Raw genomic sequence first — 25,181 nt, forward strand, 5'->3', positions numbered from 1 at the left:
ATCAAGAGAGTCGGGGGGAAGGATTGTGCGGAGAGGAGGCGATGCAGGATTACACCCACCCCTGCTTGAAAAACAAAGCAGGCTGCTTTATTCAAATGCAGACAGCCCGACCGTTCAAAATGTAGCGTCAAGGGAGGAAAATCAAGGCAGTGTTTTCGAGCTGAAGACAAACGGTCACGCTGGTACCTCTTCTGGAAAGATAGGGCAAGAAACGTGGTGGACAGAGTTACTCGAGAGGTGGAATCCGTCGTCTCATCAAAGCCATCAGCACGGCTGCAGTAAAAGGACAAAATCAGTCGTGGGTCTTTCCTGATGTTTTCAGTAACTGCAAAACCGTAAGAGATCCATCACTGCATTCTCTGCTTGTGCCTGGGTTTTCAGAAGTATTAACTAACACTCGACGAGTCTTAAATACGTGTTTAACAGCACCTTATTTCCACTTTTGAATGCTAAAATTAAAATGAGCAGCTTTTTTCTCAGACTGATTACAGGTGTAAATTTTAGTCTACTTGACAGAACAAGGAACAGCCCACTTCAAAATGTCAAAAGAAGAGAAACTTCACAGCCCATTCTGCATCAGGAGAAACAGGCAGGCAGGATATTTTCCTAACTTTGCTTTGTATTTTCACAAACACATATACGTATATATGTTATCGGGTGCCAGCACATCCCTAATGAAATTTTATCAGTGTGCGTCCTCCAGTGCTTCGGATTTTGCAAAGGCGAAGCTTGGATCTACGCAGATAAAACATGCCTGGAGAGACCACTAGCGGAAAGCTGTCCACATTGCATGACGGGGGGGGGGAAACTGGACAAGAAAAGGACAGAACAATGAATTTGATTCATTCCCAGAGCTGTTAGTGAGAAGGAATTATTGGAAGCTACACTCCAGGATTAAGGTGCCAGGAATGAAATACATCCTGCTCTTCATCCAACGGTATTTTTTCCCATTCTTTAGCAAATAAAGTGAAAAACAGGAACAAGACCATCCTAAGCTTCATTTGTCGTGTTCCTTAGATTCAAAATTCAAGGACACGAGGCCACAGTTTCATTTTGTCAAAGCTTCATCTGAACACTGGAGTTACTACATAAATAGCTGAAAATTATCTTTGAAGGGGAGCTTTTATAATAAATGGAAATTTAATAGTTGTTTTCACCTTTGTTTGATATTGTTGGTTACTCCTCGGTTTTTTCTATACCTAGTTTATGGTATTTTTGTGAAGCCATGATGCCATTGACTTTCCTGATGTGATTCCACCTTTCTACATAGCTTATTCTTCCACTGCACCCACTTCAGGTGGAGCACGCTGTTACTTACATCCAACCACCATTTTCTTGTTGCCTAGAGTTCGGTTCTAGAGGGATTTAATCTTTCCCCAAACAATATTCCTGCTTATTTATTTTTCAGGAGATAAGCTTGTCACCTCGTGAGTGAAACTAGTATTGTTCCACTTCTTGGACCACGCAATTGCATCGGAGAGATCACACATCACCTCCTGAATTTGGAAGGAGACGAGCTGACTCAGTTTGCATTTTTTCAGTCTAGCCTTTCCTCCATCTAACCTTATAGCATTCCATAAATTAAACACCTGATCTGCTTGTATCAAGTATAAATGGACATAGCTTAATACTGCTTTTTGATTAATACCAGGCGTAAGGATACTTAACCACTTCGGGATGACTGATCCCAAGCTCCGTCATCTAACGATGCTGTCACCACACAGTCCTTTGGAGGTTAAAACCCATGCATACTCTCTAAATCACGCTAATACTTAGATTTCTAATGTACTACAAAGTATTTCATTTTTCTTCAAAATACCAGAAAAGTTTGCAACACCTTGATATCCCATTTCATCCCAAAGCTGAGATTAGAAGCGTTTTACATGGTGATAGTGCAGGTGCATCCTAATGCACAAATCCCAACATTTTTAAAGGTTTATGGACACGAATTTGCAGGCTGTGGACACATCCTCCTATAATTCAGTCTCCTATAGTTACGGTTTCTTTAACCACAAAAGTTTCTTACGCTGCCACAGCTTCCTTCACAAATGTATTGGTCAAAGAGTGTGCAGCAGCTCAACAGGCAAGAAGTAAATTTTACACTTCAGTAACTAGTACTACTCAACAGTACTCAATCTGGTGCCCACAGGGCACAGTTTGAATTATTTCATTAATGTCGACAGAGGCAGGAAACACTTACTATTTTGTCAGTGTTATAAATAACACCACCAATATTTAAGTGAATGTAAGTTAGTATGCTACAAGTAGACAATGATTCACAGGATAATAAAAAACAAAGAGTAACTTCCCAGCTATATGCTAAATAAACTGATACGCTTACGGCAATATTCTTAAAATTTGCCATTTTTAAAGCAAGTGCTACACATGCATTTATTTCAGCAACAGTGTGAACACTTTAAAAAATCAATCTTTTTACCCTGTCACTCAAGCTGTTTTTCCTTGATCAGCATTTTTTTTTCCTGACAAATGACACGTGTTGCAATTAGTCATACTTACACAAGCTATCAACACTCTATGACTTTTTTCATGCAAATGACTCACCTTTAATTTTTTCTTTGCAGGGTTTTCAGCCCGATAGCTTCTCCCTTGCTTAGAAATACAGCTGTATAAAAATATAACACGGGATGCAGAAAAAAACAGGGTTAACTCTTTAAGTGGTACAGCCAGTTGTTCATTTTCTTCCGTACTAAAGGCTGAGCTCATCAAAATATTACCAATTTCATCTTCATCCTGGTTAATACCGCTCATTTCTCTCTTCAGCTGTGAAATACAGGCAAGTTCATGGTAGCATTAAGGGTTTGCAATAATCTGAAACACAATCAGGATTTCCTATATGCAAGACCAGTACCTTAAAACAAGGACAAAGCATTTTTGCTCTGATCTGAGGGGAAGAAAAAACATCAGAGTATGTGTATGTGATCACGCTTGCTTATCTGTCAAAAACCCCCAAAACCTTAGTATGAATAAAATCACCTAAAAAATCTCCAAAATATTATAGTACAAGTTATATTCTTTTACTACAGTCTGGATTTTTTTAAGTGACCAACAGAATATAGCCTATTGTTATAAGTGAAGGAGGCTCAACCTAAATGGCAGACCCATTCCTATACAGCTTACAGGAACAGCTCCCTCTTTTCTTCTTGCCTCCTTGCTCTCTCTTCTGAATTTTCTGCTGTTTAAGCTCCCTGATGGCAGACAAAAACGTTAAGCAACATAATCACGATTTACATGATTTATTGCCAAATACACAAGTGGTTTTATTTACACATATAAATACCGAATTTATGTCAAGATACATAGAAATCCTAGTGTCAGTATCTTCACAGAGCCGTAAGAGCTTTAGAAAATGGACTCATGGTGAGGGAGGGCTGCTGTTCTTGTAGATTTTGCTAAAAATGACCTTTAGAAAACAGGGGACCTGCTGCAGGCAGCGGGAGTTGTACTAAGTTTCAGGGTAATCAGGGCTTAATTTACTGTAATCAAAGCAAGGAAGACTCTGTCCTCCTTAGAAAAGCACCGCTGCTAATCACCTTCCAAAAAGTCAAGTTTAGAAATCAGTATTCAAAAATATTACGAAGGCAAGTGTTCTGACATTACAGTTCTTTATTTGTTTTTGAATCCACATCTATACAGGTATTTACAAGGCATGAAAATGGATAACAGCACAAAATACAATTGAGGTATAAGCTAAGAGCACAGTATGTCATGTTTCAATAAATATAATTCAAAATTTGTAAACTAAGTGACCAGATAGATGCATCTTGTTTACTAAAACCATATAAAATATCTGTTAAATCTCACGTGAGGTAGAGGACAGTTTTGTGTGTCATGTAATGCAACCACAGCAACTCTAAAACAGTAAGACTGTACATCATTGGCAAAGTATTAAAAATTGTTGAATGCACTGATCGTTTTTCACAGGATTTTACTATGGTTTCAGAATAGTCATTCAACCTGTTGCCTTGAGCTAACACAGACTCCATTGTTTTGCAGCTACTTTCTGTAATTTGAGATAATTATACTGGCATGTCAACATCAATAAATATTTTTGAGAGCGAGTACGAAAACGCAGAACAGATTCTGTCAATCACAGAAAGCAACATAATGGCAACAAAATATTTTAAACCGACTTTTTATTATTTCCTAGAATTAGTTTAAATACAGTACAGCTGTGCTTTCCTTTAAGTGAGGTATCTATATTCAAAGAAAAAGAATTCAATTGACATTGTTACATTTAATCGATTTTCAAATAGCAAAATTTTATACCATTTGTTTGCTGTGCTTGATGAAGTGCTTAAAACTCATTTTTCAAGCATTCTCCAACTGAACCACTAACCCTGAAAAAAACAATTTTCTAAGTAATGGAGACACACTACAAAATTGTCGTGCAATTTGTAAGCAGTAACTGCTTTCACAAAAGCTAAAAAATGGATGTCTTTTTGAAATAGAAATATGCAACAAACAGAAACTTCTACAAGCTTTCTGTAATGAAAACTGATGAATACTCACACTACAGATGTAATGAGCAAAAGGAAAATTGAAATTCGCAGCTTTCTGCTGCTCACTATTGACAGCTTAAATAAAATAACTGAAATATTGCAAGCACAGATTAACAGGTAGGCGTAATTATGTCTTTTGTCAACTTCACGTTATAGAAAACTCTGTTGTGTGGATTAATTACATGAATTAAGTGCAGAAAAAATACAAAGTTGTTATCTTTACTGACAATCAAAATATATACTCTACAAACAAGTGAATTCTAGGAAGCTGACCATGACAGCATTTCAAGGCCAACTTCACGACTAATGCTAGGAAAGTTTTCCAAAAATTTCATAACACATTCTAGCTATCCCCTCCCCCAATATAAAACAAGAATGTATGAATAAAACATTGTGACTTCTAAAATATGGGCCAAGACTTATTTTTTCAGGCCACCAGTAGCTTTATGCTCCCACTCAACTTTTCCTACTTCACTAACTGCATTACGCCTTTACTATATACAAATGATTTTACACCTAAGCTATCAATATATTAAATATAGAATAAAAATAGTTTAAGAATGTGAAACGTAACTACATTTATCTAACTACTCAAACTAAACGATATGCTTTACAAAAACTAAAACACAGACTTAGTTAAGTTTGGAGATTTAGTTAAAATCTCTTTCGTCTAGGGATACGTAGCTACACTGCGAACCAGGGTGCTTTCAGACTGCCAAAATTACAAGAGTTTTACTCTCTAAGCTCTTATATTTTCTTGATTAAAGTACACAAAGCATGTGAAAGTTCTCTTTTAAAAAAAGCATAGGAGCAAACTAGATATTCACCTTGAATCCTACTTACTTTGTTCCAAAAGGTGCACTAGGCAACTTTGACCTTGGTCTAGGAGTTTAATAATGAAACTTTCAAAATTATGGACAATTTTAGGATTTTTTCCTACGGGCTTCACGTCACAACTATCTGGGAAAATGAATTCCTGCCTGAAAGATCAGCAAGCAATAACTGAAGGCAAAACAAATAATACATAAAATGAGCATGCTATGACTAAAAGTGAGGACCTAATGACAGAATTAGTTTCTACCATTAAGTGTGCACTTAAGTGAGGGCCCTTAAGTGTGCATTCCAAGTTCCTACATTAGTCTGTAAAATAAACCATCTCATATAACTAGCATAAGGTGGTGAAAAAAGTTCAACATATATTTGTTCTACAACTTATACAGTATTATTTACAACTTACTAAAAAACTATCTTTCAAAGACTGTGAACACACAAAATCTATGGCACATTTATGTATACATTATTACTTAAAATCAGTATAAAATTAAGTCTACGCATACGAAAATTATTTATGTTATGTAAAGAGCCTGAAAGTAATATTTAAGAATTTTAAGAGGATTACAATAATTTAAAATGCATTCTAACTTTAGAGTAACTAAATGGAATATTTACAAAGCTACTTTTAAAGTCATTTTAATAAATGTTCCATTAGCTTTTTCAGCCAGATGTTTTAAAAAGATTAGGAGGCCTTATCTGCAGCTGGAATTATTAAAAACTTCATATAGCTGCTTGAGTTCTTGCAACAGTGAAAATATTAGTACAAACTATGGCCACCAGCATTTTAATAGTCTACAGCATAAGCTGGTTAACAGCTGGTTAAGAGATGCTTGAAGTGCTGGTTGAGGCACAGGAACCCGGGCTATACTAGTACTCCACTGCAATTGCCACCGCTGAAGATCAACTGGTGACAAAAGGGGAAATTTGAGCAGAAGTCACATAACATAGACAAGACCCAAATGGAAACGGAATATACAGTATTCTAATATAATAATCCCATGAGGATTCCATACATTCAATGGCTAAGCTATAAATACTGCGGTACATTAGTTACTGCAGCTGTATTAACGAGTCTGTATGGCCTTATCTACACTGACAATCGAACAAGTCTGGTTCAAAACACTGATACTGAAAAGCAACTAGAAACGACACCTTTTGATCCTTTAATAATACCCGGATGAAACTTTCAGTTTCCCAGTACAGTGTTTTCTTACTTGCCCATCTAGCTAATCCAACGCGGGTTCTGTCAATCAAGTGGGACTACTTCAAGCTCCATTCCCTAATAATCACACTTTTACCAACATTCTTGCCTACTCTCCCCATAGCCATGTTTTTGGTGGTTGTTACAATGAAACATTGTGTTTTTAAAGCAAGTGGTGCATACACAACCAGAATTATCTATAGTCAGCACCTTTCCTTCCAAACCATGCTGCGAAGACAGGCTTTTTCCTTTTCGGTTTTTTTTAAAGCAAAAATTTGGAGATGGAGTTGAAGAAGGGAAAAATCTAATCTGGGTCTTCTTTTCGGATCACCACTGACAAAGAAAACTGTTTGATATTTTTTCATCTAACCTGCTTTAATCATGAGTGTAAATATGATACAGTTTGTAACAAAACTGTACACAGTTATAAAAGAGACATCCTATGCCTCCATGACATTTAATTTACCAACCCATTTCTCATTCAGTTTAAAGATATGTGCAATTTTATCTTTCTCTGTGATATTCAATCCTATTATACCACTAAAAGAGAAACAAAAAGGAACTCGAAAGTTTTCAGTTTTACTAGTTCAGGAAAAAAAATAATCAATGTAGGCTTTTACTAGTGGTTTCATCCAAAATGAACTGAATTATTAAGAGAATAATAAACCTAAGTACCTCAAAACCAGAAGCTAAAGCACACGTTAAAATTATGTAGTGAAATACTAGAATTACTAAAATATTCCTAGTCACTGATATAATCAGCTAACATCTGTCAGCTGTATCAAACTTCTTGGAGAGAAGTGCAAAAAAGCGTTTCTTCATCCAACTTCGTAGTCATGCGTTTAATCCACTAGGAACCAGACTTCTGAAGTACTCAAGTAAATGTTATATATACATAAAACAGTAATTCTGTACAATTACACATTTTCAAATGTTATAGCTTAACGAACATGCTGTATTTCTTAATTCATGGTAACATTACCATGCCATTCAAATACAGAGACTATCAAAATGATTTTCAAAGTGCCGTATCTCAGAATTTTATTTTTTAAGCTATTATCGCAATGTCAGTTAAGGCCTGTTCTACTTAATGAAAGAAAAATCCACAAGGTGGCAAGAAGCTTGAAGTGTGGAGGCTTAGGGTGTTAAAGAAACTAATACATATTTTTTAATAAATATTATTTTTCTTGAAAGCATTAGTATCTGAAAAACCAGTTAAGTGAAGGCTTCTCGGTTTCTAGAAGGAAAAGCTCCACCTTTAAGCCTTTTATTAATGTTTCTTTCATACCTACTATATAGAAGAAAACAAAAGAAAATATGCAAATTTTTAATTTCCAAAGATTCATTGTAATTGTAAATTTTTTAATTTACGAAAAAACCTAATGTTTTCTTCTTCCAGCATGGCAAGCAAATGCTGGCTCTAAAACTCTTTAGATTGATAACGAGTTGTTAAATAGAAAATACTGAAAAGATCAGCTTGACTTCACACAATGAAATTATGGGAAAAATTCACGCTGGTAAGTCACTTACGATGATCAATCATCTATCATTGTCACAATTTTGAGTATTACCCTACAGATGAAAAGCTGCCTTTACTTTCCCCTGTTCAAGAACACATAATTCTCACTGAAACCCAAACTATTTTGACATTGAAGAATTCAGAATTTTTTTAATGTACTTTTATAACTGAATGTGCAATTGAAAGCAAAATAAAGATCACCACATATATTTTAACAGACAATGTTAAAAGGTATAGAGTCCTCAAGACTGCATTAGAAATGGACAAAAACTGGTCACTCTAAATCAAGAGTTTCGTATTTTTCATTGTTTGAGAAAAACACCAGTACAAATAAATGCAGATTTTCATTGGTTAGGAAAATCTAAAAATGTATACCTATCTATTATTTATATATATGTATATCTTCATCTGGACTTGTCTGGGAAATAGAAATCCATAGAGAATACTTTTTCTTATCACACAGAAACTGCTCACAATTCATTAAAAACCAAAACACCCTGTTTGAAGGACGCAGTCATACTTCCTCCTCCAATTTCTATTTTCCTTTTCCATTTTTTGAAGATTTCAAGATCTGTAGCTTCAATTCCTTTATCATCATCTCTAACTTTTCCCTTGCCTCTCGTTCTTGTCTCAGTTCATCTTGAAGCTCTTGTCTATCTGCCTCTGCATGATCCAATCTCTGTCTCAATTCTGCTAGCTGTAAAATAGAGAGGAGAGACAGAGGCAGAGCAAATTTTAGCAAATTTATTTGTAAATGTCTACTATTCATTCCAAGATGCCACTAATGACCACCGTATGCATCAGATAAAAATATTTCTGTTCACCAGTATTTATTAGCTCATCTTCTACAGTTATCAAGAGTTATGCAGTTACCTATTACAACATTAGCAAGTGACATTAATATGCAAAGTTGCATAAACATCATACTATACTAAAAAAAATGGGAAAGTCTAATTTTTAAATACATATAAATTCTAGTTATATGAGCTGTCACACTAGACCACGTGAGTAATATACATAATCTGTTAGGAAGATTGTGAAGATGTCTGCATCAGATGTTTCACAAATCCCAGAATAAATAGCACTTTTTCATTTTCCAGGTTCATTTCTCTCACCTGACAAAATATTACCTCTTTATTTCAAAGCCTGAATGCATTTCTAGAACAAACAAAACCACCAACACTGTCTTCTGCTACCTTTTAGCATAAATGAAACAGGATTACCAGAAATGAGATTCGGAAAATCCTAAGCATAACTGCCTGTGCATTTATGTGTGTGTTCAAATATAAACATGAGTCCACCCCAATTTTTTGTGAAATATTTTGTGTTTCAAAACAGAAATTAAATAATTTTTTCATCTTTGGAGTACAGTAAAACTCAAACGTGCTCGAGTGTCATCAAAACTTATTTACAGTGAGATCTGGAAATGCCTGATGAATTTTTCAAGTGTGGGAAAGTTACTGTCAAATTGCTTATAGGTATACTACCAGCAGTTGACTCAGGGAGGAGACTGGTAAATAGTTATCTTCTCTACCATTGATTTAAGGGGTTCTCTCTACAAAAAGACCTCACTGAATCTAAAAAATTCATCTACCTTTATAATGATAGGTATCTATCTGATCTAAATCATCACTAAGCATACATCTCACTGAAAATGAGGAAGACAGCTCACGAGAATGAAAGAAGCAGGGGCATACAGGATCACTGGTGTTCGCCAATTGCTACAAAACGTACTGGGCAAAGGAACTGCTGTGCTGATTTTAGAGAAACATGACATTCAGTGGACTTTCACCTCTGCTTGTATAACTGGAAATATTTAAAAGGTTCTTCATATAACCAGAAATATTTAAGCAGTTCTTAGACAGCAACAGGCTATTAACACAAGTGTTCTGACTCCACTACTTTGATTAAGTAAACTGTTGCAGTATGATAATGCCCACTGCGTGCATGTCGCAGCACGTACTACATAAGCACGTCCCTGGTTGAGTTTTGACTTCCAGCTCTAAGGAAAGGTTCCAGTACTGGTTATACTGCCCTATTGTGATTGACAAGGTAAAGCAACAATTAAAACAGAAAATTCAATAAAGAACTGTCTAAAGGCGGAGAAGACACTTAGTGCGTCTTCACACAGGCCTAGAAAGAAGAACAGACATTTAAGCAAGTTGCAAATCCCAAATTACTAATTTTGTTTAATGTACAAAGAGGGTTTCTCCCAGTCCACAGTTCTCAGAGAGAAAGGGCAGCCTGGGCTTCTGCTTCAAGAAGACACTGGATTAAGGCTTTTTTTAAAGGCTGTATACACAGCTTGGGAAGTTGCCTGTTGCCAGGACCTCTGTTTAACTCGGGTACTTCTGATAGCTGCTTGGAACCTGTGGTTCAAAATCTATCGTAAGATGTGATAAATGGAGAAAAAGGTTCAAATTATATGTTGCAAATAGCTCTACCACACAGGTAATAACAGACTAAACTTTCATGCAAGGAACACATTTAGTTTTCAAAGTCTAACTTCAAAAGAAACAATCAACCAATCTCCTTGGGGAACAATCTATGGTTTTTACCCACTAAAGAAAGTGAGCTACACAACCCATATAAAACATGCTATCCATGATTATCTTCATAAACTAGAACATGTTGTTACTTGCAGTAATAGGGCTTGTACCAGATGTTTAGTAAATCAGGCCTTAGTCAGAGAGGATTATTTCTGGCAGCAAAGGCTAGGAATCTGTGGAGTGGGATGTCATGAAATTAAATTCATGAGAAGGATTTATGAGGCTAGCCTCTGCCCTACTCCCCCAAAATACCAAAACCTGTCTCTCAAGTACTGCCTGTTTCTTAGTTTGAGACAGTAAGAACAGGAAATATATACAGCTATGATCAAATAACCACAAAGCTTTACTAAGCCTAAGTTTTAGATTTTGTTTACTTTAAAAAAAAAAAAACACAAAGATTAGTTTTCTGTGACACAGTACAAAATACATCACTACACATTTAATCATAACTGCAGCTGATTTTGAAAAGGGGCATTCCAAGGCTCTCTGTGGCATTGACTATATTTTTCCCATTGGAATGACATGAGTAACTTCCAATATAATGAAGCAATAGTAAAAGTTAAAAGGAAAGCAAAAGAAAAAAAAATCTCCATAGGTTTTGACATATGAACCCTGGAGGCAGGAATGAGAGACAAAAATATGATTTTCATTTCCAAGAGAATTCTTGACCAAATGCTTTGACAGAGCACAGAAGGGGGCTCATCAGATAGTGCAGAAGGTTCAACCACCAAGGAACAGGAAGAGCAGCAAGGTACGCTACTAATCTGACAAAAAGGTGGTTGAGAGGTTTGGATTTTATTTTTTTTAACATAAAAAGGAAGAAAAAGAGGAATACCTTATTTCTGTAACTAAAACAAGAATGTTTTCATTCTCTAACATGGGCAAGCCTACATGCATTAAAAACACCATTTGTTTTAAATGAGGATGTAACAGACCTTATGTTAAAGACTACTATTTCATCAATAACATCATATGTTTCTGTAAGCTGCATTCTACCTCAGTTTCAATCAAGGAACAGGGAAATAAATATTGCTGTTACTGTGACCTATTTTGGTATTCGTCTATGGTATCAGAACACATGGAAAAGATGAAATCCTAAGGTGGCTGAGCAATAGCTTCACAATTTCCTGATAGACTAAATACCAAACCAAATAGGTTTGCTTTGAAACGAACTTTCCCTTCTCACCTGTGCTGCATATTCAGCTTCTTTGTCTTTTTCTAAATTGGAGTCACAGCTACACTTTTGCTTCATCACTTGGTCCAGTTTCTTCTCCAAGTCTCTCTGCTCAAAATAAAATTCTTCCATTCTTTGAGCATGCTCTGTCTGCAAACATTCAAGTTCTTTTTGTAAATTCTGCTGCTCTTCAGTTAGTTCCTTCATAGCTTTAGAGTTGCTTAACATTTCCACTTCCTGTCAAGAAAAATCAGGATCACATACACCTTGGTTCTAAGACCAGAAAAGTAAAAAACTGAATTTAAGTGTGTATCTGGAAACAATGAGGCCAAATAGAGCACATTTCTCTACTGATAACAATAGCCCAATAATGGTATTAATCTACTTATCAATGACAGCCTGGAATTCTGTAGCAAGCATTTCATTTTTTAAGAAATTATTTATACTTCCAAGTACATGGAGCTTCCAGAAACAGATTCACAACTTCCAGCAGTGAACCTCAGAAAGCAGCAGCACTGATTTGCTAAAATATACTTTGAAGATGTAAGAAGTGCATCATGAGAAAAGAGAATAAAAGTGTTTGATCTCTTTTTCCACTAGCATTTTGCTATTTTTTTGAAGTCTTAATTTTTTTTCAAACTTATTTACAAGCTTTACCTCCAACAGCAGAACAACTTAAAAGCAGCAGCACTAGGGCCCTATCTGAGCTCATAGATTCTGAGCTTAACGTTAAATAAACCAAACTAAATGAAAATATTAGGTTTGGTCTACGAATGTAAGAAGGAAAGATAGTATTTACCTTAATTCAGAAAACAGAAATGAGGCAAAATCACAAGTGAACACCAGCTTCTAATGTCATCCATTATTAAAAAAGCCTAATAAAATCCCCCTAAAAACAAGGGCTTATCAAATCGAAAAAGGGAGGTGGTGTTCTTTTTTATACAGGGCAGTGATAAGATCACTCCTAGAACACTGATGTCTGCATCTTTAAAATCCTGAAAACTGAGAAATTTTAGAGGACTTAAACTCTATTTGCCAAAATACTTAAATGTTTGGAGAACATTTTAAAGTGAAAGAAGTAGTTTTCATTTGGATAAAAAAAGAAGGAGCTGCTTCAACACAGTAGTTGCAAACTGAAAAGACACCAATTATTAGTGGACTCCAACCTAATGAGCATAAGGGGTATTAAAAATTTGGTGTCTGGATTCAAGCCGGGGGAAAAACTATCTGTGTGTTTTGGTGTTTCTAAATTAATGTAGTCTGTGACATTGATTCTAGAACCAACAAGCTAACATCAGTTTTCTGATGTCAAAAGTGAAATGCACTCAGATTGGCACTGTACCATTTGAAGCTGCTGTTTCCTTCGCAAAATAGTATTTAGTTTTTCTTGCTGTTTGATGTAGGTTTTCATTACTTCTTCCATGATCCTTCCCTTGTCATCTTCACAACTGATGTCTTTCATCAGAGTGGGGGACAAGGTTCGCACATCATCACCTACTTCAACACGGCTAGAGTCTCTAGTGATTTTGGAAGAAACACGTTCAGTTTTTCCACCTCTTGCAGAACGAGTTGACACAGGTGGATCTATAGAGAAAAGAAGAACACAGCATAATAATAACAGAAAATTAAACTTCCAGAGATGAAAAAAAATGCAAAGAAAACTGAAGATTATAAAAAGGTCAAAAGAATTTTTGGAAATCTGAAGTGACATCACAAAATACTAGCTTGGTGTTGAGCTTTCCAAAATTATATGGTATAAAAATTGAAAAGACTTCAATGTAATTTTCACTACTCACCTAAACGTTTATGGTGCTCCACGCCAGTTTTCAAGTCAATTTTTTCCTGTTCTTCAAGAGAAAGCTCTGGATAGGAGGCAGCTTTTTTGTGCTTTCCACTACTGAGCTTCTTCTCCAGCTGTCCAGGTGAGGATTTAATTACTTCTGAAGCTCTGACTGTTGTTTTTGCAACATCTTTATATTGTGATGCAAGAGATACATTTGGGGCAACCACTTTATCACACATATAAAGGTAGTAACTGAAACAGTAGAACAGTAAAATTAAGAATGAAAGCTAAGGCATAATAAATGATGACTGGTAGAGAGCAGTAAGTTTAATTTAACTTGATTTCAAACTGTAAAAAGTTCAATGAAAAATAAGCACGTCCTTTTTAAATTTTTCCTATACAAATGGAAATCCTAATGATCCACTTTATCTTTACTGAGTAGATTATCTAGATAAGGTTTTGAGGCTATCAAACAAGAGGATTTTCCAAACATGGCTGATTAAAAAAAAACCATATAGAAAATCATATGAAGTCTTCATTTAAATACAGAGTGGAATTAGATTGCCACTGCATCCAGACTCTCTAGCATTTTCATAATCCTTATATTAGCAATGGAGGATGGGGGAAGTGAAAAGTGTAGCGGGAATGAGCATATCACTTTAAATAGCAAAGGTGTGTACTGACAGTGCTGGGGCATGTCTGAGAAGAATGCTGGACCTTCCTTCCCACATATATTGAGCAACCCATCTGGATTTTCACAGTTCCTGGACTCCGGGGAGCATCCTTCTATACTGACCTAACCTAGCCACTCAGCTTTTGTCTAGTACAGAAGGAAAAGCGTGCGAAATGTGTTAAGGTCAGTGCCAAGATAATCAGTGTCACGATGCTGCAGTTAACATTGCTGTCTTCAATGCTCTCCTTTCTCCTAGTTCTGAAGGAAGGCACCGATAGAAACAGCAAACTGAGGGACCCTCACAGAGGTTCCACCATTCATGTGTTTGTGTGGGAACTAGTTTGATGTGCATGTGTTGCTTCCATGCACGCTGCTAGTCAAGAGAGTTTGATCTCACCCACATATGGTAAATGCATAATCACAGGGGGATAAGAGTAAGAGGGATGTCAAGAAAAGCTGTTTCCCTCGTTGATGCAGACGACAAACTTTGTACTATGTTAAGGAAATGCACTTGGTTTCTAAAACCAGGAAACTTATCAACAGACAATTCAGTTGTAGCCATTGTTCCAGTGTGGAAGAAAGCCTTCAAACACCTTTTACAGGCCTTTTTTGAAAGGAAATTAAGTTGCGCTCATGGTAAACAGGGCCTATGCAGCTTTCCACACATATGCATTGCATTATAATATGAAAGATTAAAAATCACCTTCTATCATTCCTACTCTGAAAAGGGAAATTGTAATTACATTTCAATTGTATTGCCTACTGAAGAACACTCACAGATCACAGCTTGAGTCTTGTACCAAAAACCACTCATAAGCAGTTCATTAATATTTACACTAAGGAATGCATAAAAAGTTAGGGTTCAATTATTCCCTCAGAGTTTTCCTAACAGTTCAGGTTGCAAGTACATTTTTTTCAGTTTGAATTACCTTTAAATAGCCAGAAGTATTTAAATACTTGTGCATACAGTGCTTACAGTTCTACACAGGAAATTCAGTTACCTGGGATGGAAAAAGGAGGGTGGCTGAGGATCAGTTTCTGCTTCTTGCTTTATAACTGGATACCACTGCGACAACTCCAGGCTCTGCTGTGAATCTGCCTAAAGAAAAGAAGATAAATTGGCAATTGGAAGATGAGTACATCTTATTTACATTTTCATCAACGCTCCTCAGTGGAATGGCATTTACACCATTAATACATATACACCAGAGAAACTGGGGTACTGGAAAACGGAGTGTCTTTGGCAGAGATGCAGGGTGATGCAAGCCACAGAAGTTTCTTTGATCTCCAATTTCCCATTATGGGCAAAGTAGCAACGAAATTTAAAGAAAATTCTTTACAAACCTATATAAAAGCTCTGTTGAGTTCCCAGAACTCTGCCAGAGGCATGCTAAAAATGTTTTGGAGAAACAGCAGAAACTAGGATTCACCAAAGGTTGTAGGAGCCTTTTGCAATAAAGTATCCACATCAGAGTAAGCACCTGCCAGATACTTTATTACAAAATAAAACCTGTGAATAAAATGTTCCAGAGATGTATTCCAGAGACAGAACTTTCTTCAGTTGTCACGAATTTTTATTACAGAAGTGGGCAAAGCTGATGCAGTAACATGACAACTCCATTCCCTTTCCAGTAACAAACAAAATGAATTCAGGTGCATCAGAATATATAATCTTAAAAAACTTCTGTGCATTTTGTATTTGGATAGCAATTCTTGTTCTGTCTCAAGAAATATTGTTTGAATTACTCTTTAGTCAAAGTTACTGGTGATACTTTGTGCTCCACTGCAAAGTTACTATTAATTTCAAGTGAAAGATGTCTCACCATATATTTAAACAAGACTCACAGCTAAGAAATTGGTTCTTAATTTCATTGTATTAAAATAGCCTTGGGAAGCGGGTTTTTGGGTAAGGTGTGGTTGATTGACCCCAGCCAGCAGTCAAGCACCCACGCAGCCGCTCCCTCACCACCACCCCCAGGGAGATGGGGACAAAAGCAAGAAAGCTCCTGGGTTAAGATAAAGACAGTTTAATAGGTGAAGGAAAGAAAAAAAAACAACAGAAGCAAAGGATATCGCTCACCACCTCCCATGGGCATGCTGATGCCCAGCCAGTCTCCCAACAACGTCCACCTTGGATGCCAAAACCCCCTTTCTTCTCCTTCTATTCCAGTTTTTATTGCTGAGCATGACATTATAAAGTACAGAGTATCTCTTTGGCACCTACCAGTCTCTTGCCCACACCCAGCCTACTTGCTGCAGGGGCCAAGCACAAAACAGAAAGCCTTGACGCTGCCCAAGCGCTGTTCAGCAGCCACCAGAACATTGGTGTGTTACCAACACTGTTTTAGCCACAAATCCAAAGCACAGCACCATACGGGCTCCTATGAAGAAAGTTAACGCCATTCCAGCCAGACCCAGTACCTTTGGAAAGTTGCTGAATTGATAAAAAAGCCTATAAAGCTAAAAAAAAAAAAAAAAAAAATCCTACTGTACCAAAAGCTTCACCTAGCATTCTAACATCTTCACAATTTCTTGTGTACAAGATACATTATCAGAAAAGTTTATATTTACACACCCTGAAATAAACTGTCACAGAACTTCATCTCTGGCAGTCAAGAGAGTACCCAATTACACAGGTGTGGCTTGCACCAAGGTCTGCAGAATCAAATGCCACTTGACCATGAGAGAGACCAAAGCCCATCTACAATATTCTGGTCAAAACTTCCAACCCACTAAATCTGGCTCTAGCAATGAAACTGAAATTTAACTCCACCCCTGCAGTTCCTCAAATGAGTTCCAACGCAGACAGAAAGGAGGGAGGGCACAAGTAAGCTAAGCTCCAGAATACTAAATTCATAATCAAGCCTCTAAATAATAAAGATTTGAATACAGCAAATAATCTCTAGAAAAATGGCTTCATCCTGACATTGGTCAAGTTTTTTCTACTTACTTTCATCATTCTAATAGTTTAAATAATGTACATATATTCTACTTATACTACAGGTAGTATACAGTAATCTGATTTTAACTTCTGAATCACATCTTGTCCATGTTTTAGGACTCACATTTTAACATGTTGTCCTGGTTTTGGCTGGGATAGAGTTAATTGTCTTCCTAGTAGCTGGTATAGTGCTATGTTTTGGATTCAGTATGAGAAGAATGCTGATAACACACTGATGTTTTCAGTTCTTGCTGAGGAGTGTTTATACTAAGTCAAGGATTTTTCAGCTTCTCATGCCGAGCCAGCAGGAAGGCTGGAGGGGCACAAGAAGTTGGGAGGGGACACAGCCAGGGCAGCTGACCCAAACTGGCCAAAGGGGTATTCCATACACCTTTGAGTCTAGTATATAAACTGGGGGGAGTGGGGCAGGGGGATGGCTGCTTGGGAATTAACCAGGCATCAGTCGGTGGGTGGTGAACAATTTCATTGAACATCACTTGTATATTCCAATCCTTTTATTATTATTATTATTATTATTGTTTGAGTTGTATTGCAAGAGGGGTTTTTTTTCTGTTTTATTAAACCGTTCTTATCTCAACCCACAAGCTTTACCTTTTTTCTGATTCTCTCCCCCATCCCACTGGGTGGGGGGGAAGTGAGTGAGCAGCTGCGTGGTGCTTAGCTGCTGGCCAGGGTTAAACCACAACACATGTTTATATATTTACATATGAAATTATCTATCAGGTAATCTCTATTTTCAAGTTATTAGGTCAGATTTTTACGTTCCTACCTATTTCAAATGGAAACTGAATTTATCGTCTACCCACTAGTGTGTATTTTGCAAACGAATTTCTTAACATTCAAATTTTTACTTAAGAAAGCAAAGGTAACCATAAATAAACATGAAGTCTTTTTCTAACACGATTCTTCCCAATTCATCCAGATTAATAAAATAGAGATAAAGCATCTACTTCAATATATACCTGCACATTTCATTACCTAACAATCTGTTTAGATGCTTTTAAATAATTCTGTAAACGCAATATATCCAAGTTGAATTGAATGACTTCTGCCCGAACTGTTTGAAAGGGCTACATCAAAAATGTCTTATTTTTCTTCTAAGCTAGTTGTACAAAGCTGTTCTTTAAGGAGACAAAAAAAAAAAAAAAAAAGATAAGTAGTGGTTTCAGCCTAATCATTAAGCCAGTAGTTTTAGCAGAGATGGGATTTATAAAAATACTCAGAAGAAATATTAACTCTCCACATGCGAGCTTTTCCCCACACACAGTCACCAACTTAAGGAATTGGTCTGAGAAGCAAGACAAAGTTTTAGTGCAGAGCAATTATCAGAAACTGTCGCAGTTTCAAAGGGAATGAGGATCTGACAGTGCAGAGATCAGTAGGGGCTTAGCGACAGCTGTTCCATGAAGAGCAGGTGGATGTTACACTGCAGTCTAGAACTCAACAGAAAATGAGAAACTCGGTGACAATCAAATATGCAGCTTACAGGTTTCTTATTAGCACAAAGAACAGAAAGGAATTAACCTTGCGAGTACATTGTCTGCTCTTAAAATATTGAAAGCAAAAGCGTATTTGCACTGCGAGGTGAATAAACTCACAAGTGAAATGCTAAGGAGAAAGGCAAGGCACAGGATCTAGGATGCTCCAAAGAATATAGGACTTAATTAATAATTTATTATTACTGGATGGACAAAGACCATCCTTTCCATTCTTCCCGGGCCCTCCAAGATAACCTCAAAGATGCGTCGGCACTTCTGAGGACTGACTCAGCAAAGATGGTAAGAAGGTGACAGAATAGCAAATGGAACATCCTGCAAATAAATTTCCCTAGGAGTGTAAGAAAAGGCAATATCTACACGTTGTATCTCATACCTCTCTCACACCACAGAAGTGAAGGAAAGACTGAAGCAGCCCAAGCTTTGCCAGGACAAGGAAACGCAGGCTGTGCTCCAACAATCCCCTGATAAAACTCTTCTAATCTTGTGTATTTCCAGACAAATATCCATGAGACAAAAAACCAACCCTCCCCCACCATTTTATCTTTGTTGAAGTTTTCACAGTTTCTCTCTCATTCTGATTTCATATGCTGCTTTCTAAGAAAGAACTATACAGGTCTGCAACGGAAGACTCCAGAAAGTTTTTGTATTTCATGTGCACCGGTCCAGTCCGAATTACTGTTACTGCTAATTTAAGCTGGTTTTTTAATCTGTACACATGAAACCGAAAGATCTCGTGGTCTGAAATCTGCTACTGTGAAAAGGGAAGCAGTATTACAGGTATGAACATGGAAGACTATTTCCACTGATGCATCCACCATACTATAGTTTATGACCTACCCTGGCATTGCAAGGATAAAGACTGCCATGTCTTTATGAGACGAAAAGCAAAGCTTCCTTGCTGTGAACTTACCTGCATCTTCAACTAATTCAGCACGTGGAAGCACGCCATATTGCAGACTTTCATGAAAATTTTCTGCTAAAATCCCTTAGTGTAGGCTGGCACAACTGTAAAAATACCTGTTACTACAGTAAGCCTTTCTGCAATACTAACTTTTCAGAAGTTTATGCTGAAAAGGCGTCAACTTACAGCATACCTTCTCGGGCTCAACCATCTGGACTGCTCTTGCTGCTATTTCGAAATCCACCACAAAACATCCAACAGGCAAAATGGATATATAATCAAACCAGTAGCTATCAAACAGACATATAAATGCCAAATGCACTGAAAAGAAACATAGAGGTGGGGCAGGAACCATTCAAAAACTGCGTAAGTTTAAATTATACCCCCAAAATTGTAAATTCTATGAATGAAAACATCTATGATGTTCAGTATTTATCTGATGCTTGTCTTATTATTTAAAGTAGAAGGTCTCTAGGGGAAAAATAAGCTCTGTATTTTGGAACCACAGTGCAGACTTGCAGCAGTATTTTAGGAAAAAATACGACATCTATTATTAACCATTGTCAAGATACCAGCCTACAGCTCATTACTTGGGCTGCTTAAAACCCCCTCTTTTTGGCATATTTCTTTATACAACTAGTTTAAACAGAAAGCTATTGCTGAACAAGCAGACTTTGGGCTTCTAAACAGCAACTTATCAATGCACCATTACCCTACATGCAAAGTCATGAGATGGGTGGTTAGCAAGCCAGGTCACCATACACCGCACGTGCGTGTGCTGGAGTAAAAATAACAAATGAAGAATTAATTTGTAATACCTGATTTTCAAGCTCCTTTCTGCTTTGCTCAGCTGCTGCAACACACACCGCATCAAACACACTTAAAGGTCAAACGGGAGAATGAAAATTCCCACAACAGCTCTGAATTTTCCAGAGACTGCATACTTCAGAACAGAACAAGAACCAACAAAGCCAAACCAGCTCAAATGAAGTTACTTACAGCCCAAAGAGGAAAGAAATTACCGCACCTTTTAATGAGCAATGTATTTCCATGGTGAAGCTCTCTCACAAATTTAACTTAGGCTTGATTTGACAAGCATTCCCATTTACAAAAGGCAAGCAATGCGCTTCCAAAACAAGTATTTACGTGTGAGCAGAAAGAGATTTGGGAGTTTTACAAGAGTAGGTGAACTTACTTTGGACCGAGTTCTTTTCTGATTTTTCTCGCTAAATTTCTCCTTCATTTCCTCCAAGAGATGCTTCAGTTCCCGCTCCTCCGACGTTCCTAAGTATTTTTGGTTAATATGCAGGTAGCAGTGCCACTTGGCCGATTCAAATCCCCAGTGGCAGGTCCTCTTGTCTGGGGATCTGTGTGAATGCATCACAAACGTCTGGGGTGAGAACATCCCGTAGCACTCCAGACACTGGATACATGGGTCATCCGGCGCAAGGTAGAACTGAGGTGCAAACAACCCCTGGCACTTGCCCAGGCATTCATGCTCTACTTCAAAGGCACTGCCAGTCTCTTTCAACTGGGCCAAGGTGTTCTTACCAGGGAGAAAACTGTCATTTTGTGGAAAAGTGCGAGGACGTAGTAAAGCATTGCATAGTCTCTGAGCATCAGTCAGCGTTATTAGCCCACAGGACGGAGCATTAAATGGAAGAATTCCCAAAACCTTCAGAATATGAAGCTGGTCGGAAGTGCACCTTGAGCAGTATATATACAGTTCGTCACACACCGTATTGATCTGTTGCAATGAAAAGTCTCGGAGAACTGAATTCAACACTTGAGGCAGGCAAAGTCTTTTTTCTCCTCCGACTTTAAAACAAGAGATAGACTCCCCCTCCAGTATAGTCTGGGTGAGTTCCGTGGAGCTGTCCGGAGGAATGAGCAGCGGACCAGAAAGTATTTGCGGCGATGGAAGAGGCAAGAAGACAGTGGGCGACATGCTTTCCTGGGAATAACGAGCCGAAAAAGCTGCCGGTCCACCCAGTGAACTCTGGCTGCTCAGGTGGAACTGTGCCAACGTGTGTTTCAAACCTGGATTTAAATTCAAAGGCTCAGATAGCGGCGCACTGTTTGGCTTGGCGGTTTCCCCATCAGCCTCCACAGGAGTTTCATCATATTCATCCAAGTTTTCCTTCTTTATTGTTGGCAATTTATTTATTACAACTCGTACTTTGCTATTTACATGCATTTCTGTCATTGCTTTTTTTAATGGAGGACTCCCATCCTCTTGGATCCCACTCCTTTTTTGGTCTGAAACTAGACCTAGAGGGAAGTTTATGTGTGGGCTTTCCATTGCTAAACACCAGAACTTCAATTAAGTCAGTCTTGAATGTGCATTTTCCTGCTTGTTCATACAAAAAACAATTTCAAGTGATCTTGATTACCTCAGGTACACCAAGTTTTGCGCTCCTTTCAGTAAAATGTTACTTCTTCAGCCTCCAACAGTAAAAACCGTAACCCATTTTGCATGTAATACCATGAAATTAATAATGGAGAGGTTAACTATAAAAGAAAAATTTATGTATTTGTTCAGTTTTCTAATCTAAAAACCCCACTGCATATGCATACAAAAGGCTTTTCTTCATACCCTACCCACTATTTTACGCAGCAGTCTTGTACAGAAATTTAGTAAAAAATGATGTGTTGATACGAGAGTGTCCATCCTTGATCATTTTCTTCCTTTAAAAAATATACCGTCTTTTCAAATAAGTGTCTATTTAAGTATTAAAATAGAAAAACGGTCTCCGTTTGAAGAACACTGATCTTAATGCAACTGATCCAAAACGTAGTTTAAGTTGCACGAAAATTTTATTCGGCACTTTCAGTTCTTGGAGATCAAACAGAATCTTAAGGGCTCGCTTTATTGTGCTGCCAACTTCATGATTTCACCACCACCACGAGAGTTACTATGGCAGTTCACAAATAAATCCCCAAACTAAAGGCTGATCCAGATCGCTGGCAAAACCTAAACGTCCCTAGAGAGTCACCTTTTGCACAGATGTCACTGGTGCGTGTCAGAATTTTCCCACCCCAAGTTATTAGTAATAGAGGTAAGGTCCAGGCCATCGGCTAAATTCATGTCTCGGGCTAACACAGAGTTCTGTCAGTCTTTCCAGATAACCTGCGAAAAGAGGAAGAGGTCAGTCGCAAGCAACCCCAAAAGGCGAGTTCGCTCCGTTTGATACGTTTCCCAATTAATTACCAAACACCAGCCCGCAGAGAGCTTTCCTTTAAAACCGTAAGCCCCATTACAAGCCCTGGCAGATGGGCGAAGCTGGCAGCAGCAGACAACTCCCGAAGCGCCGCATCCACCGCCCCGGCGAGCAGGCTGGCGGGGGAGGGGGGGGGGGGAGGCCGGCACCGGAGCGGCTCTCCCACAAGGACGGGGTCGCCGGAGAGACGAGGGCCGCCCTCCATCCCCTCCGCCCGGGAACCGGCCCCTCGCCCCGCCGCCCCTTCCCGGAAGGGCCCGGGACGCCGCAACCCGCCGCTCAGCACCCTCCTTCCCTCACCGTGACTCACCTCAGCCCCGGGCAGGGCTCACCCCGCCGCCGGTCTCGCCCCTCCGCCCTGCCCGGCTCCCCGGGGGCGCAGCCCGCCCCACGCCGCCGTACCCGCGCCGCTCCCTCCCCGTGCCCCTCTCCCCGCCGCCCCCGCCCTACGCACCCCCCTTCCCCCAACCCGCCGCCGCCGCCGCTCCCTCCCCCCGGGGACGGCGCGCCCCTCCCCCCCCGGCTCAGCCCCATCCCCCCCTCAGGCGCTCCCGCCCCTCCCCCACCGCGGGGCCTCCCGCGCTCCCTCCCCCACAAGCCCCCCCCGCCGGTAACTCCCCCTCCTCCCCTCCGCTCCTCACCCGCCGCGGCGGGGTCTCCGGCAGCCCGGGGAGCGGAACAGACGCCGCGCACGCACCGCCCACCCGTGACCTCACTGCGGCGGCGGCGGCGGCGGAGACAGCCGCGGAGACGACGACGGACGACGACGACGGACGACGGCGGCGGCGCGCGGGCACGAACCCGCCGGCGGCGCGCGCCGCCCCCTCCCGCCGCTGCCGCCGCCGCAGCCCCGCCCACTGTCTGGGGCAGCGGCGGGAGCCGGCCGCCCCTCCCCCCCCCCCCCGTCGCCTCAGCGCCGGGAAACACAGGCACACACACACACACACACACCCCCCCGCCGCCGACAGGAAAAGGGGGGAGAAAAAATAAAATAAAATTATAATAAAATAAAGGTGTTATTTCTGCCCGCCCTCCAGCCGCCTGCCCTCAGTCTACCCGGGTTAGAGCCAGCCCCGGGCCGCCTTGTCGCCGTCCCCGTGGTTAGAGACCGAGAGGGCGTGCGGGGCCGGGAGAGGCGGCCCCGCAGCGGCGGGGAGCGCCCGGGCGGCGCCGCTGCTGGGGCCGGCGAGGCGCTGAGGGCCGGGGAGGCGGGGAGGGGGGGGGAGAGCAGCCATGGCAGAAAGGGAGAAGGAGCCAAGCGGGAGCGCAGGCAGCAGCCAGGGCGGGAGAGGAGGGAGCAGGCCCCGACTGGGACAGGGAGCTGTCAGGCGTCACCCTCCCCTGAGGCGCGGCGGCCGGCAGCGAGCGTCCCTCATCAGCGAGGGTCCCTCAGCGACCCTCCCTCAGCGAGGAGACCTCAGTGACCGTCCCTCAGCGACTGTCCCTCAGCAAGGAGATCTCAGCGAGGGTTCCTCAAGTGACTGTCCCTCAGCGAGGGTCCCTCAGTGAGTGTCTCCCAGCACGAGGCCCCACGCAGGGTGGGCTCAGCTCCGAGACCCCACTACTGGGGGACGGGGAGACGCAGGGAAGGCGGGTGAGGGGGATGGTGTCAGTCCCCCAAGTAGTTTCATGGACCTCTCTTTCCAGTCGCGGGCTTATCGTGCAGCACTGCGAGCGAGGAGATGCTGAAGCACAGGAGAAGGTGTCGAGATGCTCACGGAGCCTGGCCGGGAAGCGGTACGATCCACTCCATGGAACCGCGTTTACGTGAGGGGCTTCTCCCGCTTCAGGCTTGTTGCTGGAAGGGGAAGATGCTCTTCAGGGACTGCTTGGTCTTTGTACAACTAGTTTATGTATTACACGTTTCTTCCGTCTGCAAGAAGCCTAAAGCTTTTTGGTTTACATCTTCTTTGCAAAGACAGCGCTTCAGCTGAGATTAAGGCACAATCCAATTTGCCGTTGCCTTTCATCCCGTACAGTTACATATTTTGATGCGAGTATAAAACCATAGCACACGAAAATGGGGCAGTTGTACAACCACCAGGCACCACAAAACACTGCCCACGGTGAGCGGGCTCCCTTCCGTGTCATCTCCCAACGCCCCGCTAGGATTAGCACAGAGCAAACAAAACCTGCCTGGCTGCTGAGCAGCTCATCAACAGAGGGGTTTGATACACTTGACTTCGCAAGTCTGATACGCTCAGATTTCCCCCCGGGGTTGGCAGGGCTTACTGATGGAGGGGCCCTTGGGAATCACTGCAAAGCTGCTTCGCGAGTCGCCTCTTAACTCGCTTTTAAAACACCACGTTAGTTGCAATATCTACGACAGTATCTACAACATTTCC

The 25,181-nt window shown here is 40.2% G+C and overlaps 1 protein-coding gene across 2 annotated transcripts; it reads right to left on the reverse strand.

Annotated features, from left to right (window-relative positions):
* Positions 1-3,606: 3,606 nt before the first annotated feature.
* SKIL (SKI like proto-oncogene) lies at positions 3,607-23,637 on the reverse strand. 2 transcript variants are annotated; one of them, XM_052803800.1, is made up of 7 exons: positions 23,478-23,637; positions 20,811-22,745; positions 15,255-15,352; positions 13,600-13,832; positions 13,140-13,381; positions 11,810-12,034; positions 3,607-8,771 (listed from the first exon to the last, which is right to left on the reverse strand). In XM_052803800.1, exons 2-7 carry the CDS (start codon positions 21,915-21,917, stop codon positions 8,610-8,612), a joined length of 2,067 nt encoding a protein of 688 aa, XP_052659760.1. In that variant the 5' UTR covers positions 21,918-22,745; positions 23,478-23,637; the 3' UTR covers positions 3,607-8,609. The 2 variants fall into 2 exon arrangements, with proteins under 2 accessions (XP_052659760.1, XP_052659759.1); XM_052803799.1 differs by having other exon boundaries at positions 13,594-13,832; positions 23,478-23,635.
* Positions 23,638-25,181: the final 1,544 nt, after the last annotated feature.

This window comes from Harpia harpyja, chromosome 12 (genome assembly GCF_026419915.1).
Source record: "Harpia harpyja isolate bHarHar1 chromosome 12, bHarHar1 primary haplotype, whole genome shotgun sequence".
Lineage (NCBI taxonomy): Eukaryota > Metazoa > Chordata > Aves > Accipitriformes > Accipitridae > Harpia > Harpia harpyja.

What these genes read in the sequence shown, in the direction of transcription:
- SKIL (XM_052803799.1), bottom strand. Translation starts at nt 21,917, where the DNA reads ATGGAAAGCCCACACATAAACTTCCCTCTAGGTCTAGTTTCAGACCAA. An exon ending in AGAAAAGAACTCGGTCCAAA is followed by an intron (nt 15,353 to 20,810) that starts GTAAGTTCACCT and finishes TCTTTTCTTTAG; the next exon opens with GCAGATTCACAGCAGAGCCT. An exon ending in CCCTCCTTTTTCCATCCCAG is followed by an intron (nt 13,833 to 15,254) that starts GTAACTGAATTT and finishes CTACTGTTTCAG; the next exon opens with TTACTACCTTTATATGTGTG.